The sequence below is a fragment of the Citrus clementina genome, unplaced genomic scaffold (assembly GCF_000493195.1).
Source record: "Citrus clementina cultivar Clemenules unplaced genomic scaffold, Citrus_clementina_v1.0 scaffold_4, whole genome shotgun sequence".
Lineage (NCBI taxonomy): Eukaryota > Viridiplantae > Streptophyta > Magnoliopsida > Sapindales > Rutaceae > Citrus > Citrus x clementina.
In genome coordinates, this window is record NW_006262274.1 from 343,437 (window position 1) to 365,099 (window position 21,663).

Consider the following 21,663-nt stretch of genomic DNA (forward strand, 5'->3'; position numbering starts at 1 on the left):
GTAGTAATGCACTTGTCAGCTTTGCCAGCAAGTCTTCCTGCCAATTCAGGTATTAGATACAAACAATAAGAAATCGGACTGAAATTCAACAAAGATTACAATTCCATGTTTCTCAATATTGAATAATTCCATGGAATTATCATTTCGTGAATTTACTACAACCTTATCAACAGCTTAAACACTGAATTTCATTCACTCCAAAATAAAAAAAAATTCCAGTTGCATTTACAATCAGAATGATCAAGCCTCTTATCATGAAAATTGTCAATCAACGCCAATTACACAAAGCCAAAATTGAAATAGGAACAGCTTGATTTTGATGGAAACAAAGCGCTGATCGGGTAAATTAATGGTTGCAACAAGAAGGAATTCAAAGCTCAAGTTGCTTCACATACGAAAACAAAAATCATTATTAAGTTAAAATCTGGATCAGTTGAAGCATTTCTCAGCCAAAAGAAGTTGTGTTTGAAACATCTAGGTGACTATATAAGGCAAACTTTTCATTAAAACGACAGCGCTTCAAGTATCAAATACGAATGAAGGTATTACGAACAATAACAACAGATTACAGAAATCGATCAAATACTCAGGATGAGAGATGTCAGCACACGTGAATAATTAAGATCATAAATAATGAATATTCTTCAATTCAGTGATCTAAAGATATAATCCGAAGCTTTTGAAAAACATGTAAAAATAATAAATAATCGATCAAAAATTGTAAAAGTTTTTCTTACCTTTCCTGTCGTGCGGAGTGGGAAGAAAAATTGCTTTGCCTGCTTGTGCGACAAAGAAAATAAGCCTTTTCTTTTATGAGGAAATTCTTATTTCGTTAATTTTTTCTCCGCTGACTATTTGACTTTCTAACTCTGTCTGCTCTGCGCTTCTTCTTGAACTTAAATGAAATTGAATTTTTTTTTTTTTTCGTTTTTCTTGGTTAAATCCGTTCGCTCTTCGCCACCCTCGGCTTCCACGTTTTTTTATTTTTTATTGATTGGTAGTCAATAGGAGTTAAAATGAGACAAAAAAAAAAAAAAAAAAAAAGGAAAGAAAGTTATATGCATGCATGCTTCAAGTTCAGCCTTATCTAAATCTAAGTTACAGCGTATTACCTTTATTTTCTTTTTATCCGAACCACGAGGTAGTCTTGAATGTATTTTAATTATGAAAGGTATTTTTAAGTCTATACGATAATTTAAATTAATCTTTATTAGAGTAAAGTACTAAATAAAATAATAATTCTATATAAGAGCGAGATTTAAACTTTTTTTAGATTTTTCTTAAAGAATGAGAGTGTCAAATCACTCACACCAATTAACTTTAAATGTATTACCTTTACTTAGAAGACACACTCGTACGTTCATACATACATGAGGATGCACGAATGGATGAGTATGGTATTTGGTTTTGGTTGGTCAATATAGGTGAGGTTGTAGCCCAAATACTTCACTGATTATTATTGCACGTTTATTTATGGGTGGCAAACCTCAAGAATGAGACAGAGGACCATAACATCACCCCAACGCTGGTTCCACGCCGGCCCCATCTCTTCTCTTGATGCAATTCACTTCATCATGTTGGTTAATTTATGCTGAATCAATTCGGATCCAGGTCCGGATGTAGGTGCATCCGAATCCGGATCTGAATTGATATTTTTATATTCAAATCTACATTCGGATTAAAAAAAAAATGCGGATTCAAATGTGGGTACTATCCGCATAGATTACGGACGAATATTTTAAATGTCCGAATCTGTAAAAATTAAAATTCAATAATTTACCTAATAATATCAAATAAAATCCCATCATAATTCAACAATCAACAATTTAAAACCTAGAATAACATACAACACCGTAAGTCACAAATAAAAATACCACAACATAAATCAAACATCAAGAATAAATAAATTCAAGTCTAGTATAACCATAAATCCACAAATAAAATTATAAAAAGACCACAAATCCACATAAAATAATGTGGATCCTAATATATTTCTTAATTTAATTTAACTTCTATATTTTGTAATTAATCCTGTTATTATTTTTATTTAATTTATATATTTTTCATTTAATTTTAATTTAATAAGTAATTTAATTAAAAAATACTGATCCGGATATCCAATTTTTTATGCATATGGATCTGGATCTGAATTTGCATAGATCTTAATTTTAAAGGATGTAAATCTGTATTTTTTAATATGCACTTTTCCAGACCCACATCTTTAGGGATCCGGACCAGATCTGAATATTTTTGCCACCCCAAAATGGAGACTCGTGGGATATGAGCAAAGTGTTAACAACGGACCTCCAAAACGGAACCCTGGAAAATGGAAGGCCCATCATCGCTCTCAACAGCCGTCTGTTGTATGCTTAGTTGCATTGGTTGAGAAGCCTGGGACAAATAATAAAGAGGCAGGCACCCGTGAGTGACTCAAGCAAACCTTACACTTATTACACCTCATTATGTGCAAGAAAGAGAGCGAGAGAGAGAGGGAGACATTATATTTTGTTTGTGTCAATACGCCAATAAAAAGTCGTAATTTCTGTCAGTCGACAAAACGGTAGATTGCGTCCGCCAAAAGCCTTCATTAAACAAAGAAAAACAACCTCAGAGTTCAAATTTAATTGGCCGAAGGCTGTATGCTCACAAGCTTTGACCATACCACGAATCATCATTGAATTTCGAATTTGAAACCTAACCCACTTCAAGTTCAACATTTTCTTCCAATATTCAAAATTGGCCTTTTGCAAACCTCACACTACATTCCTTTTCAAAATTTTGACGGTTCGTTGTCACCGATCTTGAACCGACACAATAATAATGCTCATAATCAAACAGAGAAATATATTTAGAGCACTTAAAATCACTTATCTCAAATTACTAATTTTATATACAAATGTTGATTATGATGGTTCACATCATATATACTATAAGAATGTTCTGAATAATCATACTTTATTTTCTTCTATACATATATATATTAACATATTCTAATTTCCTAGTTTAGTTTTTCGATTATGTGAAGTGATCATGACACCCTCATATAGTTGCACAAGTAATTGTCGTAATTTATTCAAGTAGTTGAAGAAAATGTTGCGCTGCTCGAGTTGGTTCAAATCTTTAATTAAAACTATAAGCTTTAAGGGTTCTTATACAAAAGTGGTCGCCAATTAAATTATATCAAAATAGTATAACTGTTAACTGAGTTAGTGAGTTACTACTCCCAAAAAAAAAAAAAGAAGAACAACTCGAAAGTTGAATAAACACATGCATTGTCTTGTTCACGTTGCAACAAATTAAAGTTGAATAATAAAGGCGGAGTAAGAGAATGCGAAGAATAAACTTTAGTGAGGGAACAACCATCACCACTCAAGTCACCATAACAGAAGTCAATAGTTATTATTTCACTTTTACTTTATCCTCAAAATTAAACTTTTTTATCTTAGGTTTTTGTCTGGGATGTCAACAAAAGCTTGCTAGCCGTTGTCGTGGCTCATCTTTTTCTAGTTGGAAGTTGGATACAGAAGCTTATACACTAGTGGAAGATATATATATATATTTAAGTCTTATATATATATATATATATATATATTACTGATATTACATCTGATATTATAATTAATATTTGCAATCATATTATATAACTAAGACCATCGTCATACATTGACACACTAAAATACTTGTCCAGCCTAGATATTTTAAACCCTCTCTAATATTCGATGGGTGCCTACTCTACTCACATATCGTAAGGGAGAGGCTGTTTTCACTCACATGTTGTAAGTGAGAGACTGTCTTCACTCAATTATGTTGATAATTGAGAGAGTATTGAAATTAACCCCCATAAAATTTTTATGGAGGTTCGAACTCTTACACTCAATATTATAAGTGTAAGGTTTCTGTCATTAGACCAATAGCCCATTGCTCTAGTGCAGGATATTTAATTTTGAAGTTCCAAATGATGATGATTATTATTATTATTATTTTGTCAAACTAAAATTCCACGTCTTGATATAAGTTTTTCTCTGTAAAATATAAATGAATGACTGGTCGTGAATAATTAAATTAAAATAAAAGAGTAATTGAGTTTCTCTTATACTCCGTTATTAATGAATCTGTAATATAAGATATTTTAAAGCTGGTGAAAGAAAAAAGAAGAGGATCATAATTAATTGTATATCAGAAACCTCAGCAGATCACCTTGAACGTTGTGGGGAGGATCATCAATTGACTGCCATTGAGTATGGTTGGATGGCCTAGCCCCAAGCGCACACTTGAAATAAAAACTAAAATAAAGAAAGTTTTTAATTTTATTAATTAGGGGATTGGTGTAAACTTGAAAGTTCAACCACTTCAAATAATGAGGTGTAGTGTAATCATTTGAACGATGAATTGGGGCATTGAGAACTTACCAAGACAAAAATCTTTGCTCCGTATTTATTTTTGAAAAATGCTTAGTGAAGAGAAGCATTTTTCAAAGAAGAGAGAAATAAAGAAGAAAATGGTAGAGAGAGAGAAGACAAAATTCTATCGTCTTTCTCTCGTGCTTCTCTACACCTAACACTACTCTTTATTTATACTCAAAACTACAAATGAAGGATTGACGGCATGCAAAGTCAAAGGTATGTGTGCGCGAGCATGTGTACGTACACACGTGTATGTGTGCACGCACGTGCGTATGTGTGTCTAAAAAGATTCTTAGATGATAATAATAAAATACAAATTTCGTGCAGAAATAGATAAAAAACAAAAATTAAACATTGAAATATGTACATAAAATAACCGTGTTTAGACGAAATTCATACTTTAACATCATTATATAAAAGTTTTTATAGTAGGGGCTAATATATTATCACTTTTAACTAAAATTCGAGTTCAAATTGTTCGAAAGTCTCACTTTTCGAGCAACCAAAACTAAAAAGACTCATTACATGATTAAAGAATAGAAATTCTATAAAAATCCACGAAAAGTGATAACTCATCAGTTCGTGCTTTGTGAGATATCTAACTGTTAATTAATGATTGTAAATTTTAAAAAAAAAATCTGTATTACTAATAACCAACTTAATAATATAGCAATAAGATTTGCTTTTTTAATGGACCGTTGTCCGTTGGTGTTATAATCATTGTGGGCCTCATATAGTTGAATATATGTTAAAGTATTTGGCAAAAATTCAGCTTGGACCTAACGTACCTGTTCCATTAATTCACCCCCTTTCCGCCTTTATTTTTAAAAATCATATTTTTCGTAAGCGAAATGGACAACTATAGTGAAAATTAATCTTTACTTATTGAAAAAACTGACGTGTTGTAAAAAATTATACATTTGTCAATTTAGCAACAAAATCTTATTGTTATTATCTTTTCAAAAAAAAGAGTAGATACACACTTTTGGTTATTTATTTGAAGACATCTGAACTCTATTTTTTGAGATCAAATATCGATGAAGGAACGTGGGGAGCTGCACTGATAGTATTTTTCATGTCGCCCCCAGTATGTATATTAGGGAAAACCTTGAGGGCCTGCGTGTGATTTTCCATCTTAGACAGTGAATACGTGGCAGCGGCACGAGGTGGGGTAAAAATGTAATTACACATATAGAGTATATGCACGCGCATACTACGTTCGCCAAAAAGCAAATGTACAGAAATATTTTATTGAAAATTGGGTTAATTTTATCCTGCCCCTAAATGTTTCAATATTTTTCGCCACGCACCTATATATTTTGAAAATACTCACTCCACACTCAATTCCGTTAATTTGACCGTTATGTTTAACGGTCCTATTTAAAATTTAAGTAAATATCCGAAATACCCCTTATCTTGAATTAGAGAAAAATAAAATGAGATAAAATATTAATTTAATAATTAATATTTACATTAAAAAATTTTATTTAAAGGTAATTAATAATAATTTCATCAATTAAATTATCAAATAAATTTAATTTATCATTATCAAATAATATTTAGGATATGAATTTTCAAATTTGCCCTTTGACCGTTAGAATAAACGGTCAAAATAACGGAATTGGGTGTGGAATGAGTATTTTTGAAATATATGGGTGCGTGGCAAAAAATGTTGAAACATTTGGGGGCAGGACAAAATTAACCCTTGAAAATTTGAACGTGTACGACGACTACACTTTGTGATCAGCAAAGCAACCACTTTATATATATTTTTTTATTAATAATTTGAACGTATCCTCTACTCTGACAATGAAAGTGAAATAGAGACGTTGCTCTACATGCTTTGGTTAATCTCCTGGATTACACTCAAATTTTTTTTTTTTGAAACAAGGGGAAGAATCAAAGCTGTGTTGCATGATTTTGTTGCCTTTCTTGTATTAAACTTATCACTAGCCATATTTAATTTGATTCGCTTTCCATGTCAATGCTCACATGGAAGGGCACGTAGCTTAAGCTTAGTCAAAACAATATCCACCCTCTTGTTTGTTTTAAACACTTCCCATTCAAAAATCAAATTTCATTTCGTTACACCACCAGCATCAGCTGCTACAAAAGTCTCATGTTTCTTTGTGAGCATTTACTGAGCTGACTGTTTAGCTTTTTGGTTAAATAAATTTGCTTTAATGGGGAGTTTGGTGGAGAAGAGCACGAAGACTGAGTCAGGGACCGAGTCAAGAGAGAACAGTAGTAGCTCAAGTGGGCCTGGTTCAAGCTGTGATGATTCAATTGAGCAAGTGAAAAAAATTGGTTCTTTTCATGCTCTTTTCGGTTGGCCTATAAGGAAAGCTCAAGTGTCCAAGAAAATTTCTCTTTCTGATGAAAAGAAAGCTGAAGAAAAAACCCATTTTCATGATCTCAAGTTCAAGAACGCAGGTGCAATGATTTCAGGTTTGAATTTTTTTTTCCCTGATTTTGGGCTATTGGGTGTGTTTGGTTACTGAGAAAATGTGAGAACGCAGCGAAAAGGAGAAACTTTTTTGTTGTTTGAATTAAAGTTTGTTTCAGTGAGTCTAAAATGTCAAAAAGGTGAGAACTTTAAATCTTGAATCTAAAGAGGTGCTCCATAACGATTACATAAAAAAAAATCCAAACTTTTTGATCTTTCAAATTTTCCCAGGTAGCAAAAAGAGTAATTTACTATTTAATGTTTCCAACTGTTTGTTGTTGTGACTTGTAGGTTAGATGATCACTCACACTTTTTTTTTTAATTTGATTTTTCTTTTTTCTGCCTTGTGGAATAAAATAGAGATTGAGATGATGAAGGAGAGGTTTGCAAAAGTGTTGCTTGGTGAAGACATGTCAGGTTCTGGTAAAGGTGTTTGCACAGCTTTGGCTATCTCGAATGCAATTACAAATCTATATGGTATTTTCTCTTTGCCATGGTTGTTTTCTTTAGAATTTCTGTTTTGCTTCTTCATTCTTGTAATTTGTAATGTTTTTGTATATTTTCAGCTACCATTTTTGGGCAATTGTGGAGATTAGAACCCTTACCTTCTGAAAAAAAATCCATGTGGAAAAGAGATATGGAGTGGCTGACTTGCGTCAGTGACCACATTGTCGAATTCTTACCTTCTTGGCAAACATTTCCTGATGGAAGAAGGCTTGAGGTATTGATATTTCTAGTCCCATTTTGATTCAGAATCACATATTTTTGTTGCTTTTTATAAATGTTTGAATTGTATAATTTTGTTGTCAAAAATCTCTCTCCCCCCCCCCCCCCCCCCAAAAAAAAAAAAGAACTTTGGAACTTAGTTGTCAAAAATTCCCAAACAAAATTAAAAATAAAAATTGAACTTTGGAACCAACCATTTTGTACCTGAAATCACCAAGAACTCCTATGAGTTATGGCTTTTTGGATTTGAACTTAATAAGCATATTTGCAAAACATGATTATTATGTTGAGTAAAATGGGATACTGGATCGTTGCTTATTTAATCTGATGCCTCTTCTCTTCAGCACCCCCCCCCCCCCTTCTTTTGTTTTTTTGACCATCTGTTCTGCATCGTTTAGGTTATGGCTTGCAGGCAAAGGTCAGATCTTTTCATCAACCTCCCAGCTCTGCAAACACTGGACAATATGCTTATTGTAAGATTTAATTTTGATAATTCATATTCTGTTATTCTTAGACTTAGAAGTCATTTTAAGTTTACCCTCTGGTTTATACTATGACAGGATATATTGGATAGTTTTAGCAACACCGAGTTCTGGTATGTTGATCAAGGGATTATAAGCCCAGAAGCAGATGGGTCAGCCTCTTTCCGCGAAACGTTACAACGACAAGAAGAGAAGTGGTGGCTGCCTGTACCCCGTGTTCCGCCTCATGGTCTTACTGAAAATTCAAGAAAGCAACTGGACCACTTGCGAGAAAGCACAAACCAAATCTTGAAAGCTGCAATGGCCATCAACAGCATTGCCTTAGGAGAAATGGAAGTGCCTGAATCATACTTGGAAACTCTGCCAAAGGTTCAGACATCAAACATTGCTCATAATTTATATAAGCAACATTTTATAAGATTACCCAAATTAGTTCCTATGGAATCTGAATTCATTTTCATTAATTTGTTACTAGAATGGGAGAGCATCTCTTGGGGAATTTATTTACAGGTATATTACATCGGATCAGTTCTCCGCTGATTGCCTACTGGATTGCCTTGACCTATCTTCTGAACACGTTGTTCTTGACATTGCAAACCGTGTGGAAGCCACAATATACATTTGGCGTCGAAGAGCTCACTTGAAGCCCCCTCTCCATTCAAGTCGATCCACTGCAAAATCATCATGGGGGATGGTGAAGGATCTAATGGTCGATGGAGATAAGAGGGAAATGCTTGCAGAAAGAGCAGAAAGCCTCTTGCTTTGCTTGAAGCAGCGGTTCCCTAGCCTGCCTCAAACTACATTAGATACCAGCAAGATCCAGTGCAACAAGGTTCAATTTCTCTCTTCAAGTATTAACTTGTTACTCATATTATTGCATATGGTTTTTCACACATTACATGTAAACTTAACAGGATGTGGGAAAATCAATTCTTGAGAGCTATTCAAGAGTTCTTGAGAGTCTAGCATTTAACATTGGGGCTCGTATTGATGATTTAATATATGTGGACGACTTGACTAAAACCTCAGAAAAATTGTCATCTGTTCCCACAAAGAGTATGATAGCTCATAAGAAAGTTTCAATCCCATATAGTGTGCCGGTCTCAAGCACTCCATTTAAATCAACTCTTGCATCACCAAACTGCTCACTGGGATCTCTCATTAGTCCTGCAAGAGGGGAGAGAACTCCATTTCTCCACAATAGCAGCAGCAATCAGAACAAACCCCAGCGCCGTGGATTGGGGGTGAAGAGAGTCCTGACCAATTATCTTGGTGCTGAGTCAAAAGCAAAGATAAGTGGCAACCCAACTGAGGATTCATGTACAATTCCAACAAATGGTACTGAAGATAAGGAGAATCAAAATAACTTATCGGCACACCCAAATGGCACAAAAACAAGACAGAGTCAGCCACGATATATGGTCACTTGAGATAGTCAGTTCACTACCCTTTTTTTTTTAGGGGAGGAATGAAAGAAGATTGTGAGAGTCCGGATGGTTGTCAATGATAGAATTCATTGTTGTGATACGTACTCATGTGTTATATAAATTCAAATTTCATACTTTTGCCAAACCTCCTTGGCTTAGCGGTTGGTTGTTGACAATACACTTTTGCGTGGCTTGCGTCTTGTATTTGAATGTAATTGATACCGGATTTTATGGATGTAATAAGATCGTTACTTCAAGTGGATCTTCAGTGTGGCATTGTATCTGAATGCAGAAAAATGCTCGGAAACTGCAAAACAATAAATGATAGGGGGCATTCCGAGAATTCAACTCGGGACCTCTCGCACCCTAAGCGAGAATCATACCACTAGACCAAATGCCCCATAGTCAAATTAGGGTACTTAGCAACATTGATTTTTTTAAAAAAATTGAATACCAATTGCATGAACTAGGAAATTTCAAGATGAAATAGTTAGAAAAATAGATGTCTACATAAAATGAAGAGTAATAGAATCACAAACATGAATTCAATGTACTGCTACCTTTGACCTTTTCTTATGGCCACTCAAGCTAGTAGCCGGGTGGTAAATAACATCAATTCCCTCCCTCATGTTCGAGGTGACAAGTTCAAATTTCTTTTCTTCGAAATTTAGTTGTGAAGGTAGATGGATATATTCTCTAAATCATTTGAAGTGTCGATATTTGAAGTATACCATCACACAACCATAAAAATTTACTTGTTTATTTTTTATAACTTATGTATTATTTTTAGACATTTACATCTGAATAAAAAAAATAAACTTTTGTGATTTTTACCTGAACGAAAAAAAAGAAGTCTAAATGTGAAGTAAATATCATATCTTAAAAGTATCTCTATTAATTACATTTACTTTCCTAAATTATAAAATATAATTCATTTTTCATTTTGTTTAAAAATGACATAAATGCCCACTAATTATTTTTTAAAATATTTTTTTATTCATAAAAACAATCAAGATGTTAAAAAATATATATATTATTCAGAGAAAAATTCGTATTTAGATTGGAGAAAAATTAAGACACGTTAAGATTTTAACCTTTTGAAAGAAAAAATACAGATGACCTTTAGTTCGCTTAAACAAATGTATTTATTGGTCTAACAGAGCACAGCAGTCGTTGTAGTATAGTGGTGAGTATTCCCGCCTGTCACGCGGGTGACCCGGGTTCGATCCCCGGCAACGGCGAACTTTTTGAATTTTCCTCGAAACCTCTTTGTGCGAGGCTAAAGGCTTGGGGAAAAGGAATAGCTTTTATTAAACACCTTCTCTTTTCCAGATCTTTAACTTACAATAAAATAACTTCATCCCCACGCTTTGGCCCTTCGATTCCAATTAAGAAAGCAATCAACTTTAGCATTGTCTTCTCTGGATTTTTTTCGTTTGATACCTCGTCCGATCTCCACGAGCCGCCATTTGATCGTTTGAACAATGACAACGAGCATTCACATCACGGCACTCGACGGCATCGTGAACGTGAACTCACTCTTCACACTCGCCGTCTTTCTGGGCCTAACTTGGAACCCTAGAGACCCCAGCAACTCCCTCATCTCGGACGCCGCCTGCAACCCGGACCCACACATAGCTGAGGACATGATCGCCTTCCACGTGTACTCCTTCAGCTCCTTCTTGTTCTCCAGCCTCATCGCTTTAAGCCTCAAGCAAGCCATTCGCCTCTCCAAGTCCAACAACTCGGACTTACCCCATTTTCTGGGTTTGGTCAACAAAGGTCTTGTTCGGGTCGGGATGTTGGTTTCGGGTCTCGGCTCGGTCTCCGGGTGCGTGTTTCTGATGTTGGCTTTGATTGATGTTGTGCAAATTAAGCTTGGGACTTTGTCCTGTGACACTGGGAGTGGCCACAGCCTCGCTGCTGTTGTGCCTTTAGTCATCCTGGTCCCTGCTGCTCTTTTGATTTATATTTCTCTTGTTTTGTATGCTTTTTTCACAAGCTAGTTTGTTTTCCCCATTATATGTTTTGTAATGCTTTTGGTAGATACGAGAGATTTTGATTTTGATGTTGATTTGCAGTATGTGTGGAATTGAAGCGATAAGGCTGCCAGACAAGAGTTTGTGTTTGTGCAACACTATGAATCAATAGTTGTTGTGCAATAAAAAAAAATCATTAATATAAATCTTAGGTAGTTAGTAAATATTAGCTGTCCAGCAAAAGTTTCTCATTTATCAAACACTTTTGGTGCCATTGCTTTTAATCAATAGCTGCTGGTAATAAAATCTCTAGTCATCGATTATAATTCCATGAGTAGTTGGCAACTCTAGATGTCAAGCAAAAGTTGGTATTTCAAAAATATCTGTGTAGTAAAATCATTTGTTGTCCCATGAAAGTAAGTGGATAATCGGTAACCATTAGCTACCATGTAAAAGTTGACGATTATCAAACACTACTAGTTGAGCAGAAGCACTACAGTTAAAAGAGTCATGCTCAGCAAAGCTATTTGGCTTTGTTTGATTTTCAAGATAATTTCTAAGAAAGCTCCTCAATGTTAATCCATTTTGAATTTTTTCGGTGCAATTGTCACTTTCTTAGAGGCTAGAAGCTTATGCTTTCTACTAGATTGGTAATGCTACCGCGGTTGGTTTGTGCCACAAAATACTTGTGTTTTGCACAAATGTGTTAACATAGCTTGGTAGATTTCTGAAATAATCCATTGCTATGCTGTCAAATGTCAATTGCTCTTGAACGCTCTGCTTTGCACTTTGATTTTTAAGGATAAAAAGTTAGTGGAGTGGAATGGTGGCAAAAACTTTTTTCAAGCACTAACCGTCATTGGCTTAAAATAGTGAGGTGATCTTAATTTTTAACTATGAGGGTGTTGGTGAAGGAATAAACAAAACGACTTAGTGCTTCACCCACTATGATTAGTGGCTTTGACATGTGAGCATCCTTGAGCTCGTTGTTCTACTATAAGTACTACCAAATTGTTTAGTCTATGAATTGCATTGTAGAAATGGGAGCTGCAATGAAATACACTTGCATTCTAGTGTTTCTAGTGATTCTGGGCTGTGCTGGGTTCAATGGAGTTATTGGTGCTGGTGAATGTGGAAAATCTTCCCCTGATAGAGAAGCTTTCAAACTGGCTCCTTGTGCAATGGCGGCACAAGATCCTAATGCTGATGTTTCCAGCCAGTGCTGCATGCAGGTACAGAAACTTGGCCAGAATCCAAGCTGCCTCTGTGCTGTTATGCTGTCTAATGTTGCTAAGAGCTCTGGTATCAAGCCTGATGTTGCAATAACCATCCCCAAGCGCTGCAACCTTGCTGATCGCCCGGTTGGTTACAAGTGTGGAGGTATACAGAGATACTGCTACTGTTTCTAATTAAGCTTTTGATTCAGTTTCCTTTTTTTTTTAATTATTATTATTAATTTTATTTTTAAAGCTTCAATTGCAGCTTCCAGCAATTGACTGAACTGCTTGTTTCATATTTCAGCTTACACATTGCCTTGAAGAGGAAGGTTGCAAGTATGGTGCCTGTGTTTTTCAAGAGCGTAAGTTGTCTGTTATGTACTTACTGTAACATCCAAGCGTCTGAATAATATCTAATAAACGCTTTCTTGTCATTTGGTTTACTCCCTGTGCTTATTTCTTTCTGTATTACTCACTCTTTTAACTCCAGAATCACCCAGTAAAAGGCGATGTTGCTGAAACTGATAATGAAACAAAGTTTATTCCAATTTTAGATTTCAATCAAGGGATGCAATCTGCATATTTAACTGTTAGTTGCACGAACATGAACGGGCATGATTATGTGTACAAATCCCACATTAATGAATTAAGAATTGGTAGAGAAAGCCATTTATTTCAGTGCTGAAATGTCAGAAACATAGTTCCAACAACACAGAAAAGTGATGAGTTAGATTACAAAAGAGGGATTTTGTAATTTGTATACAAGATACCACATAGGGTGATAACGTTACATGAAAATTGATTATCAGCTCACACAAATATAATTAATAAAACTTGCCCAAATTGTCTAGTTGGAGAAAAGAATCCAACATAGTGCAGCAAGTTTTTGGCGCTTCTATTATCTAATAATACCACCAATCTTTATTTCCTTGGTATGAAAGCTTTATATTAGTGTCACCGTTCCTGCAAAATATTCAAACAAACCACTCTCAAGCAACTGAACAAAAACAACAGGCACAAAAGAAAGAACCCATTATCTTTAGGTATGCAAAGGTATTTTACACCATCAATCCCACCATACAAGTACATCCACAATGGTCGACATCAGGGTCATATTAAGGCATGCGTTAATTAAAAGGTACGCGTGAATACTAATTGTTAATGTTGAAATTTAAATGCGCAATAGTTAATATCCATATCATGATAAGGTATATATGTGCTAACAATTAGAACTGTGTAAAGCCAATTGTTGATATAGATAAGAGCATTGGTATATCTTTTTAATAACTTCGGGACCACGACTCTCTTTTAGGATGCACAATAATCAATATTAGGGACCTATTAAGGTATGTGTTAATTACGAAATCACATACAAAATTCATAAAGTAATGACGTTGATCTATATTAGAGAAATCACATACAAAATTCATAAACAATCAACTAAATTATTGAAGGATTAAATTAGAATATCTTACCATATATATAGGTGGTGAATTTGCATTATCATTTTGGGGGTAAGGTGTCAGTAATAGAGCGAACCTGCGTCATTAAGATAACAAATATTAATTACATGATTACTTTAACCAATGGTTTTTTGACAACTTCAATATATATATATATACTGAAGATTCTACAAAACAGCATACCCTGCCACCAATTCCCTCTCGAAGCACTGTTAGAATTGTTTCCGTTTGGATCATCCTCATCCCCATCTTTCTTAACCTGATAATGAAAGCGAAAACAGAAAAAAAAAAAAAAATTTCTATTACAATACTAAATAGTTAAAAAAGAAAAACAAATAATTAATTGAAAAATAATACCAGTTTAATTGCTAATTTATTTATTTGGCCATATGTATATATTTTTTTAATGCTTAATGCATGCACGTGTAACTATTTCATAATATAACAGGTAACATGCTATACTCACAACATGATGATGAGATTCAGTAGTGGCTTTGGTTCTCGGAGAGTAATTTTCTTGGCCGCCATAGTAGATTGATGAGCTAAAATAGCAAGGTTCTGCGCTTTCGCTCTGATAAATTGAACTCTTGTCTTTGCTATTAAAGATATTGCTCTCACCACCTTTGCTGCTTTCACCTTGCTTTCTCAGTGACCCTATTATTGATCCACTGTGGCTCGAGCCTCTCCCTTGCACCTAATTTTTTTTTTTTTTTAAAACGAAAAAGCCCTTAGAACTTTCCATGTAATTCATGCACTAAAAATAGTGGAAATGGATTCTATATATAGCTATGCTTATCTGTACAGAGCAAAATATAAAGCTGAGCTGTTGCCTAACAATTAATATACTGATGATGTAAATAAATGTACATGCAGTACGAGATCTTTTAAATTCTAATAAGCATGGTGCGGATCAGCACGAGATCCAAATTCATAAAATGTAACAATTGTTTTAAAGAAATCAAATACCGCTGTTGGTGGTGAGAAAATGGAGCCAAAACCTCCAGTTGTGGCAGATGAAGAGGAGTCCTTGGGGCCAAAAAGATGATCAAAATTGATGGGTGAAGAAGAAGAAGAAGCACTCTCTTGCCTTTTGTTTTCCATATGTATGTGAGAGAATTTAGAAGCTAATTATAATTAAGGCTTAGCTTTCTTTGTCAACCAACGAACAAAACTACTCTTTTGATAGTTTAGGCTTTAACCGGAAACGACCACACTAGCTCACTGACCAAAAGAGACAGACTGCTTTACAGAAATCTTATTAAACAGCAGTGGATAAGATTGCAGAGTTGCAAACAAACAAGAGAGCACGTGAAGATTGCAGATGTTGTTGATATTGCGATGAAACGGTTCCCTGCTATTTATAGACCCCAAAAAGGAAAAAAGATGCAGAGTCTCTCTTATTAGGTGGCTGAGTGCTAACCCCCCCACCCCATGTGGGTTCATTCAATTTTCTCCATTGTGACACATGGTTGCTTTCTCTTTCCCTGATCAAGTGGATTTGATGCCAGCTTCTATCCCTTGCTGCCACGCGTCCCCGTCGCCATCCTTGTTCTTTGACCCAATTTCCAGTAATAAGATCATTATTGAAACTTTGTCTCTGATAACAAGTTGTTAAGAGATTTGGTTAATTATTGGCGTAGCTTTTTGATTCAGAATATTAAGATTCTCTTGCACAATCGAAGTCTTCTGTATGAGTCATGACCACCCCATGTGCAAACTCTATTTCAATTTTTGGACCTATTTGTTTTGATATCAGCTTTTAATGCAAGAAGCTTTTTAGTTTAGTGGCTTATCTCTCACATATTAATTAATTATTTGAACAAATTAATAGTTTTAAGTTATGGTTTCAGTTACTTTCATTGCGGGTGTTTGAAAGTTTTAAAGAAGTGCTTAGGCTCTACTCTACGGCTTTTTAGATTATTACAGTCCCTGCGAAGATAAATGGATAAGGTCGTTTGCTTTGCTTTATAGCAACTTGGTCTCATGGGGATATGCTTTGATTTCTCCCAAACAGTTGACCCCTGCTAACTATTCCTCATTCACTTTTTCTTTTGTTCTCAATGAAATCAACATAAGATACCAATATACCAACCGTTGCATTAATTCCAGAGATAATCATATTATTGCAATTAATCTTTGAAAAATCAAAGAAAGAATATATGATTTTGAAAGATAGATGTTAGTGCGTGTGTGTCTCTGCTTTCCATTGAATCTGAGAAGTCGGTTAAAGGGTTTGTTTATTATCACAGCAGTGTGGATGCATGAATATGACTACTTCTTTCTTTCAAATCTCCCACCATCAATTTTTAGCATCAAATTAATCGGATATATTCTAGCTGTTATGCAGAGGGAAGCACTAGGTCGGCAAAAATCAAGCCAAGTTACTAGAACCAAACTAATGCTGAAGATTATGTTCACACTAGTCTGAGTAGCAACGTCATTGGGCAAATGACAAGCCTAGGTCAGATATAAAGTTAGTATGAGGAAAAGAATAACGTGAGAGTATCTTCTTGAATTAATAAAGTTAGAGAGATTGAAATAAGAAGCAAGATGAAAATGTCGGCACTCATTTGTGCAGTCGCTGTGTTGACTTTTCAATGATTTTATGCCACATGTAAATTTATTACAATATTAATCGTCAGTTATATTCATGTTGTTATCTAATAAACATCAATTATATTTTCTTAAAAATCATTACTGAATATAAATCTGATATATAAATGGTCGACTGCGTATTAGTTTGTGGTCCTTCAGGGGATAAGTGGCCAAGGAATATAGCAAATCTGTCATTTTAACTGGTTATAAATGGATGGAGTGTTGGAAACTTTTTTTTTAAAAAAAAAGGGTAATTGTTTTAGATCATATTTGACAGGTTTCTTTGCTCTTGTTTCTGCTTTGAATTGTCAGATCCTTTCACCAAAAGCATAAAGTAAAAAAAGAACACATTGTGAACGTAATTTTCACATGATTTGAAAAATTTTCGAATATATTAGAGATAATACAATCATTTAATACATGCACGACATGTGTTACTAGATTTAATATAACCACCACTTATATGGTGGTTTTTCAAAATAAATACGTATGTCATAATATTATTTATTTGTTATATAACTGACATAATATTTCTGATGTCTTTTAAAATTTCTTCTCTAATGGCCACGCCTTTAATCATCCGACAAGCACCAAAAAGATTATGTGAAGAATCAAGCTGATCGCTTGTCCAATGAGCACCGCTCGTATTCATCTTTTGCTGCTTATGAAATCCCCTCCATAGGCAACAAATGCACTTTCAGCACTACCCAGACAGTAGATACATGTTCACAGAGTCTCAGTCTTTTGCGCCAAATTAAGTCTAAAAGAAGCTGTGATTGACTAGAATTTGTGCCATTATAGAGTCCAGATATATGTGTGTGTGTGCGCGCATGCGCGCTTGTTTATATGGTATATAAACAATCTTATTTATGTCAAGTCCCTTAATCTTGGCCTCTCTTCAAAGAAAAACGACGCCAAGTCAGTTTTAATATTACCCAATCCCAACTTCTCTAAGACACAAGAAGCGTAACCAACCAATTTAATACTAAAAAAATTAAGATGGTTAAACAAGACTCGACTTCTGTTACAGTACATTTATAATATAAAGGATTCTTCATTCTGATATGCTAGCTGCTTTTTTTTAAAATAAAAAAAATTCAAAACGTACGCAATTACAAAGATTTTGATGAATCAAATTAAATAATAGAGTCATTCTTACAAGCGAAGGATTTGAGGATTACCATCGACTTAATTATAATGGAGACTGTGGCCATTAATTTTGTTTAAGTGTGTAAAAGATCTTTGATTAATTTATTGATAAGAAAGAGTATTTTGTCACGTGTAATGCCATGCTAGTAGATCTTCAGTGAGATAAAGCAAGATATAGATATTCAATCAAGGGCTTATAAATGATTATATCATATGCATATTTTAATCAAGATACGGGAGATATGAGATTTTAGTTTCATAAATTAAAATTTTAAAGGTTCTTTCTGGATAAATTTGGATAGGATAAGTGCACAAATTGTCTCTCTCCTTAAATGTGACAACTTCCCAAATGCAAACTAAAGTTGAGAATTGAGAAGTTTTCTAGAGGAAAGACTTGCTGAATCGAGTTTCATGGCATATTCTCCTAATCTTTTATATCTACTTCACTTTTACAAGAAGTTAATTAATTTAACTAAAACATATTATTCCCATATCCCCACTACTTCGCTTCTAAAATCGTATCGAATCATTTGAGTGAAACACATATTTACGTTAAGGTTTAATTACTTTTTTAATAGGGCAAATAAAATTCGCTACAAATTTAAAAGAATTTAAACGAATCTATTCCTGTAAAAATATATTGAAGCAAATTCCAAAGATGAGGAGGATACTAGAATATATATGATTACTAGTACATGTATGATTATAGTGTAAGGAGATTTCAATACGGATCAAATTAAAGATAAAGGCCAGCTAACAAATGTTTTTAAAATGTTGAAAACTTTTAGTTTTTAAGTTTTTTTTTTTTGAGACTGATTAATCATCAGATTACTGCATTACACAGATATTTACAACAACTGCTTATTGTAGCAGAGGTATTACACTGATATTTACAATCAGATATACATGATTGGGACTTACATTATTACAATGAATTCTATGAAGTACATGCCCAATACAAATAACCCCTCACAGGAGAGGATGTCCATACTCTACTTGCATTTCGCAAGGGAGAATGATATAAAGAACATTTAGCCCCCACAATGCACTTTTAGTTTTTAAGTTAAGCGTACACGACAGGTTAAAATAGATTCGTCAAACAAAGTTCGATCATGGGGATTTTTATTGTTAAAACTTACATCCTACTATTGTTATTATTATTTTGAAATATTAAATACTATTATTTGAACATTAACTTTCAAACTGAGCAGGTATTAGAATAAAGTGCTCAACGTATTCATCATAATCACTTAATACCTGAATTCACATGAGACAATGTTTGAACGGCAGCCCAGAAATAAATTAAGCTGCATTCACAAATCCAAAAATAAGTGGGTATTAATGGGCCATATTTTTTATGAGTCTTTCTATAGTGTAAGTGTTCGCATTTCTTAAAATATGAATTTTGAATTTTACAATGTTGTAAAATTTAGAATATGTATATTAAAAAAAAAAACATGCGCTCGTGCTTAAGAATGCTTATATCTTTACTTAACCTTTTAGATATATTATATTATAGAAACTATCCAATCCAGATCTTGAACTTAATTTGATAAAGTTAAGAAAAATTATTATAGACCATATAGTGTAATAATGTAATGTTATAATAATATTATACCATATAACGTAATAGTTTCTTTTTTTTTTTTTGGACTTTAATAAAATTTAGGATTTTAGATCTTCTTTAGCTAGATAAGCACTCCATCATATTATACAAGATGAATCTCTATATTTTTAAACAATTTTAACATTCCTCTTTGTGAGTAAAACCATGTACTGACTCGATTAAAATGAATGATTTTCATAATTAATCCGTCGAAAAAGCAAGTTATTTTAAAGTTAATTCGACCTCTGTTGAGTTTAGGTATTGGAACTCTGTGAGCTGATTTAGGTTTAGCTATATTCCAGTAGTCGAAAATAAAAACCCTGTAAGTCTATCTGTAAATGTATATATACAGCCACTGACCAGATTGCCATAAAAGAAGAAAAACTTTTGACATTTTTCAGGCTGTTGGGAGAAAAAAGTTTGAGTTGCACGTGCTTGTGTAGATTTTCAACACGTTTCTGTTATTGCCGATTGAATTGAAGCCCTTTGGTAACACTAAATATGTTTGTTAAATGTACTTTTCCAGATGACTATATTTTGGACTAATAACACGGACTTTTTCAAGTGTTAAGGAACTAAGTCTAAACAAAAGTTGCAACAATTATTGAATAACGTAATATTGACGGCGAGAAGAGACCTTTTTTTTATCAGGGGTTTGATATAATGACATATTTCATCCTTATTCCTTAAATAATAGTTCATTTTATCTCTATTTTTCAAACAATAGATCAAAATGCGTTTTTATAAATTTATAATTAGTTTACTATACTATTTATTAAGGGAAAAAGAGGATTTTCAATTAAAAAAATACAAATAATTTTAAAATAAAAATCTCAAGAACGATTAATTAATATCTACTTTTTTACATAAATTTAAAATTTGAGAATAACTTAATGAAACAAAAATAACACATAATGTTTGTGTTCACTAAATTTTTTAATGAAGCCAACTGAATTTTTTTAATATATAATAATAATAATAATAATAATAATAATAATAATAATAATAATAATAATAATAATAATAATAACAATTATCCAATCAAGGATCATTGACTAAATTAAAGTAAGGGATAAGAAAAAAGATTAAAAAAAAACACACTTTAATTCAATGTCTTTTGTCGTGTAATACATTAAATATGTGTTTTTATATCTTTAATGTGTGTTTTTTTAAATAAATGAAAGTCTGTGTTTATTTTTGGTAAAATAATTGTCCATTGATTATCTTTTTTTATCCTAAATATATATATATATATATATATATATATTTATATAATATTTAGTGTTATTATTTGTTTCTCCATTAAGTTACTATTAAATTTTAAATTCATGCAGAAAGTCATTTGTCATATAATTATGTTTGAGAGTTTTATTTTAAAATGGTTTGTATTCTCTTAATTAAAATTCTATTTTGCCCTCAACGAATTATACAATAAATTAAAGATAAAATAACAGAAGAGTGTGTTGGGCTATTATTTAAAAAACGTGAATGAAATAAGTTATTATTTAAATAAATAAAATAAAATAGGCTATTATGGCTTTTTCACTATTCAATGCTGTGGTTTATTTTGGTCCATATATATTACTTAGTCTTGCAATCTTGCTCTATAAAGTAGAATCGACCTGCCCCACAGGTAGCTCCAAGGAAGTTTTAGTGGATTTTGTAACACGAGGACTGAGAAAATAGTCAATTTCATTGAATAAGAGGAGAATTTGGCTATCAAGTATTAATTTGAATTTCAAATAAAACTTGATGGATCAAAATCACAATTAATGACAAACGACTAAATTAGATGCAGCCACGTGTAGTGACGCGTGACAAATTGACCGGTAATTATCCGGTTAAAAGAAAACCAACGAACTTCTAATGCTTAGGTAAGGATTAATTTCATATTTACCCTATTATTATTATTAATCATTAGCACACACTAACTTTGATTTAAGCCATCAACCCCACCCCCAAATAGTCAAATTGCTGTCCTACGCGGTTAAGTTCAATTACTGGCCATTTCTAACTAGCACAAAGACATTAATGCCCTTAATTAGACATTAGGTCAATGTAAAAAAAATAAACATAAAATTATTTTTATAAAAACTAAGATTTATGTAAATAGATAGAAATTTATTTTTTTAAACTAAAATTTAGACAAATTAGTAGTTTAATTAATGAA

At 33.2% G+C, this 21,663-nt stretch overlaps 5 protein-coding genes and 2 non-coding genes across 7 annotated transcripts in view; 4 read left to right on the top strand and 3 right to left on the bottom strand.

Moving 5' to 3' along the window:
• LOC18044896 (protein GUCD1) overlaps nucleotides 1-978 on the bottom strand; it is a 4,940-nt gene extending 3,962 nt beyond the window's left edge. The window contains exon 1 of the mRNA XM_024185860.1: nucleotides 738-978. The gene's annotated coding sequence lies outside the window, so the exon portion shown is untranslated. The remainder of the gene's footprint in view (nucleotides 1-737) is intronic.
• A 5,229-nt stretch (nucleotides 979-6,207) lies between these two features.
• On the top strand, nucleotides 6,208-9,746 carry LOC18044897 (rop guanine nucleotide exchange factor 5). The gene is made up of 7 exons (XM_006435519.2): nucleotides 6,208-6,851; nucleotides 7,210-7,326; nucleotides 7,416-7,570; nucleotides 7,974-8,048; nucleotides 8,136-8,426; nucleotides 8,533-8,889; nucleotides 8,972-9,746. Exons 1-7 carry the CDS (start codon nucleotides 6,587-6,589, stop codon nucleotides 9,485-9,487), a joined length of 1,776 nt encoding a protein of 591 aa, XP_006435582.1. The 5' UTR covers nucleotides 6,208-6,586; the 3' UTR covers nucleotides 9,488-9,746.
• Nucleotides 9,747-9,812: 66 nt separating this feature from the next.
• Nucleotides 9,813-9,884, bottom strand: TRNAP-AGG. Its single transcript has one exon. It is a non-coding gene; the product is annotated as a tRNA-Pro (tRNA).
• A 769-nt stretch (nucleotides 9,885-10,653) lies between these two features.
• TRNAD-GUC lies at nucleotides 10,654-10,725 on the top strand. The gene has a single exon. It is a non-coding gene; the product is annotated as a tRNA-Asp (tRNA).
• On the top strand, nucleotides 10,677-11,503 carry LOC18044708. The gene has a single exon (XM_006435520.2). It carries the CDS (start codon nucleotides 10,969-10,971, stop codon nucleotides 11,488-11,490), a length of 522 nt encoding a protein of 173 aa, XP_006435583.1. The 5' UTR covers nucleotides 10,677-10,968; the 3' UTR covers nucleotides 11,491-11,503.
• A 345-nt stretch (nucleotides 11,504-11,848) lies between these two features.
• LOC18044709 lies at nucleotides 11,849-13,123 on the top strand. Its single transcript, XM_006435521.2, has 2 exons — nucleotides 11,849-12,843; nucleotides 12,985-13,123. Exons 1-2 carry the CDS (start codon nucleotides 12,486-12,488, stop codon nucleotides 12,999-13,001), a joined length of 375 nt encoding a protein of 124 aa, XP_006435584.1. The 5' UTR covers nucleotides 11,849-12,485; the 3' UTR covers nucleotides 13,002-13,123.
• A 210-nt stretch (nucleotides 13,124-13,333) lies between these two features.
• Nucleotides 13,334-15,489, bottom strand: LOC18044710. The gene is made up of 5 exons (XM_006435522.2): nucleotides 15,110-15,489; nucleotides 14,610-14,837; nucleotides 14,327-14,402; nucleotides 14,156-14,219; nucleotides 13,334-13,643 (listed from the first exon to the last, which is right to left on the bottom strand). The coding sequence occupies exons 1-4, from the start codon at nucleotides 15,242-15,244 to the stop codon at nucleotides 14,203-14,205; spliced, it is 456 nt and encodes a 151-aa protein (XP_006435585.1). The 5' UTR covers nucleotides 15,245-15,489; the 3' UTR covers nucleotides 13,334-13,643; nucleotides 14,156-14,202.
• Nucleotides 15,490-21,663: the final 6,174 nt, after the last annotated feature.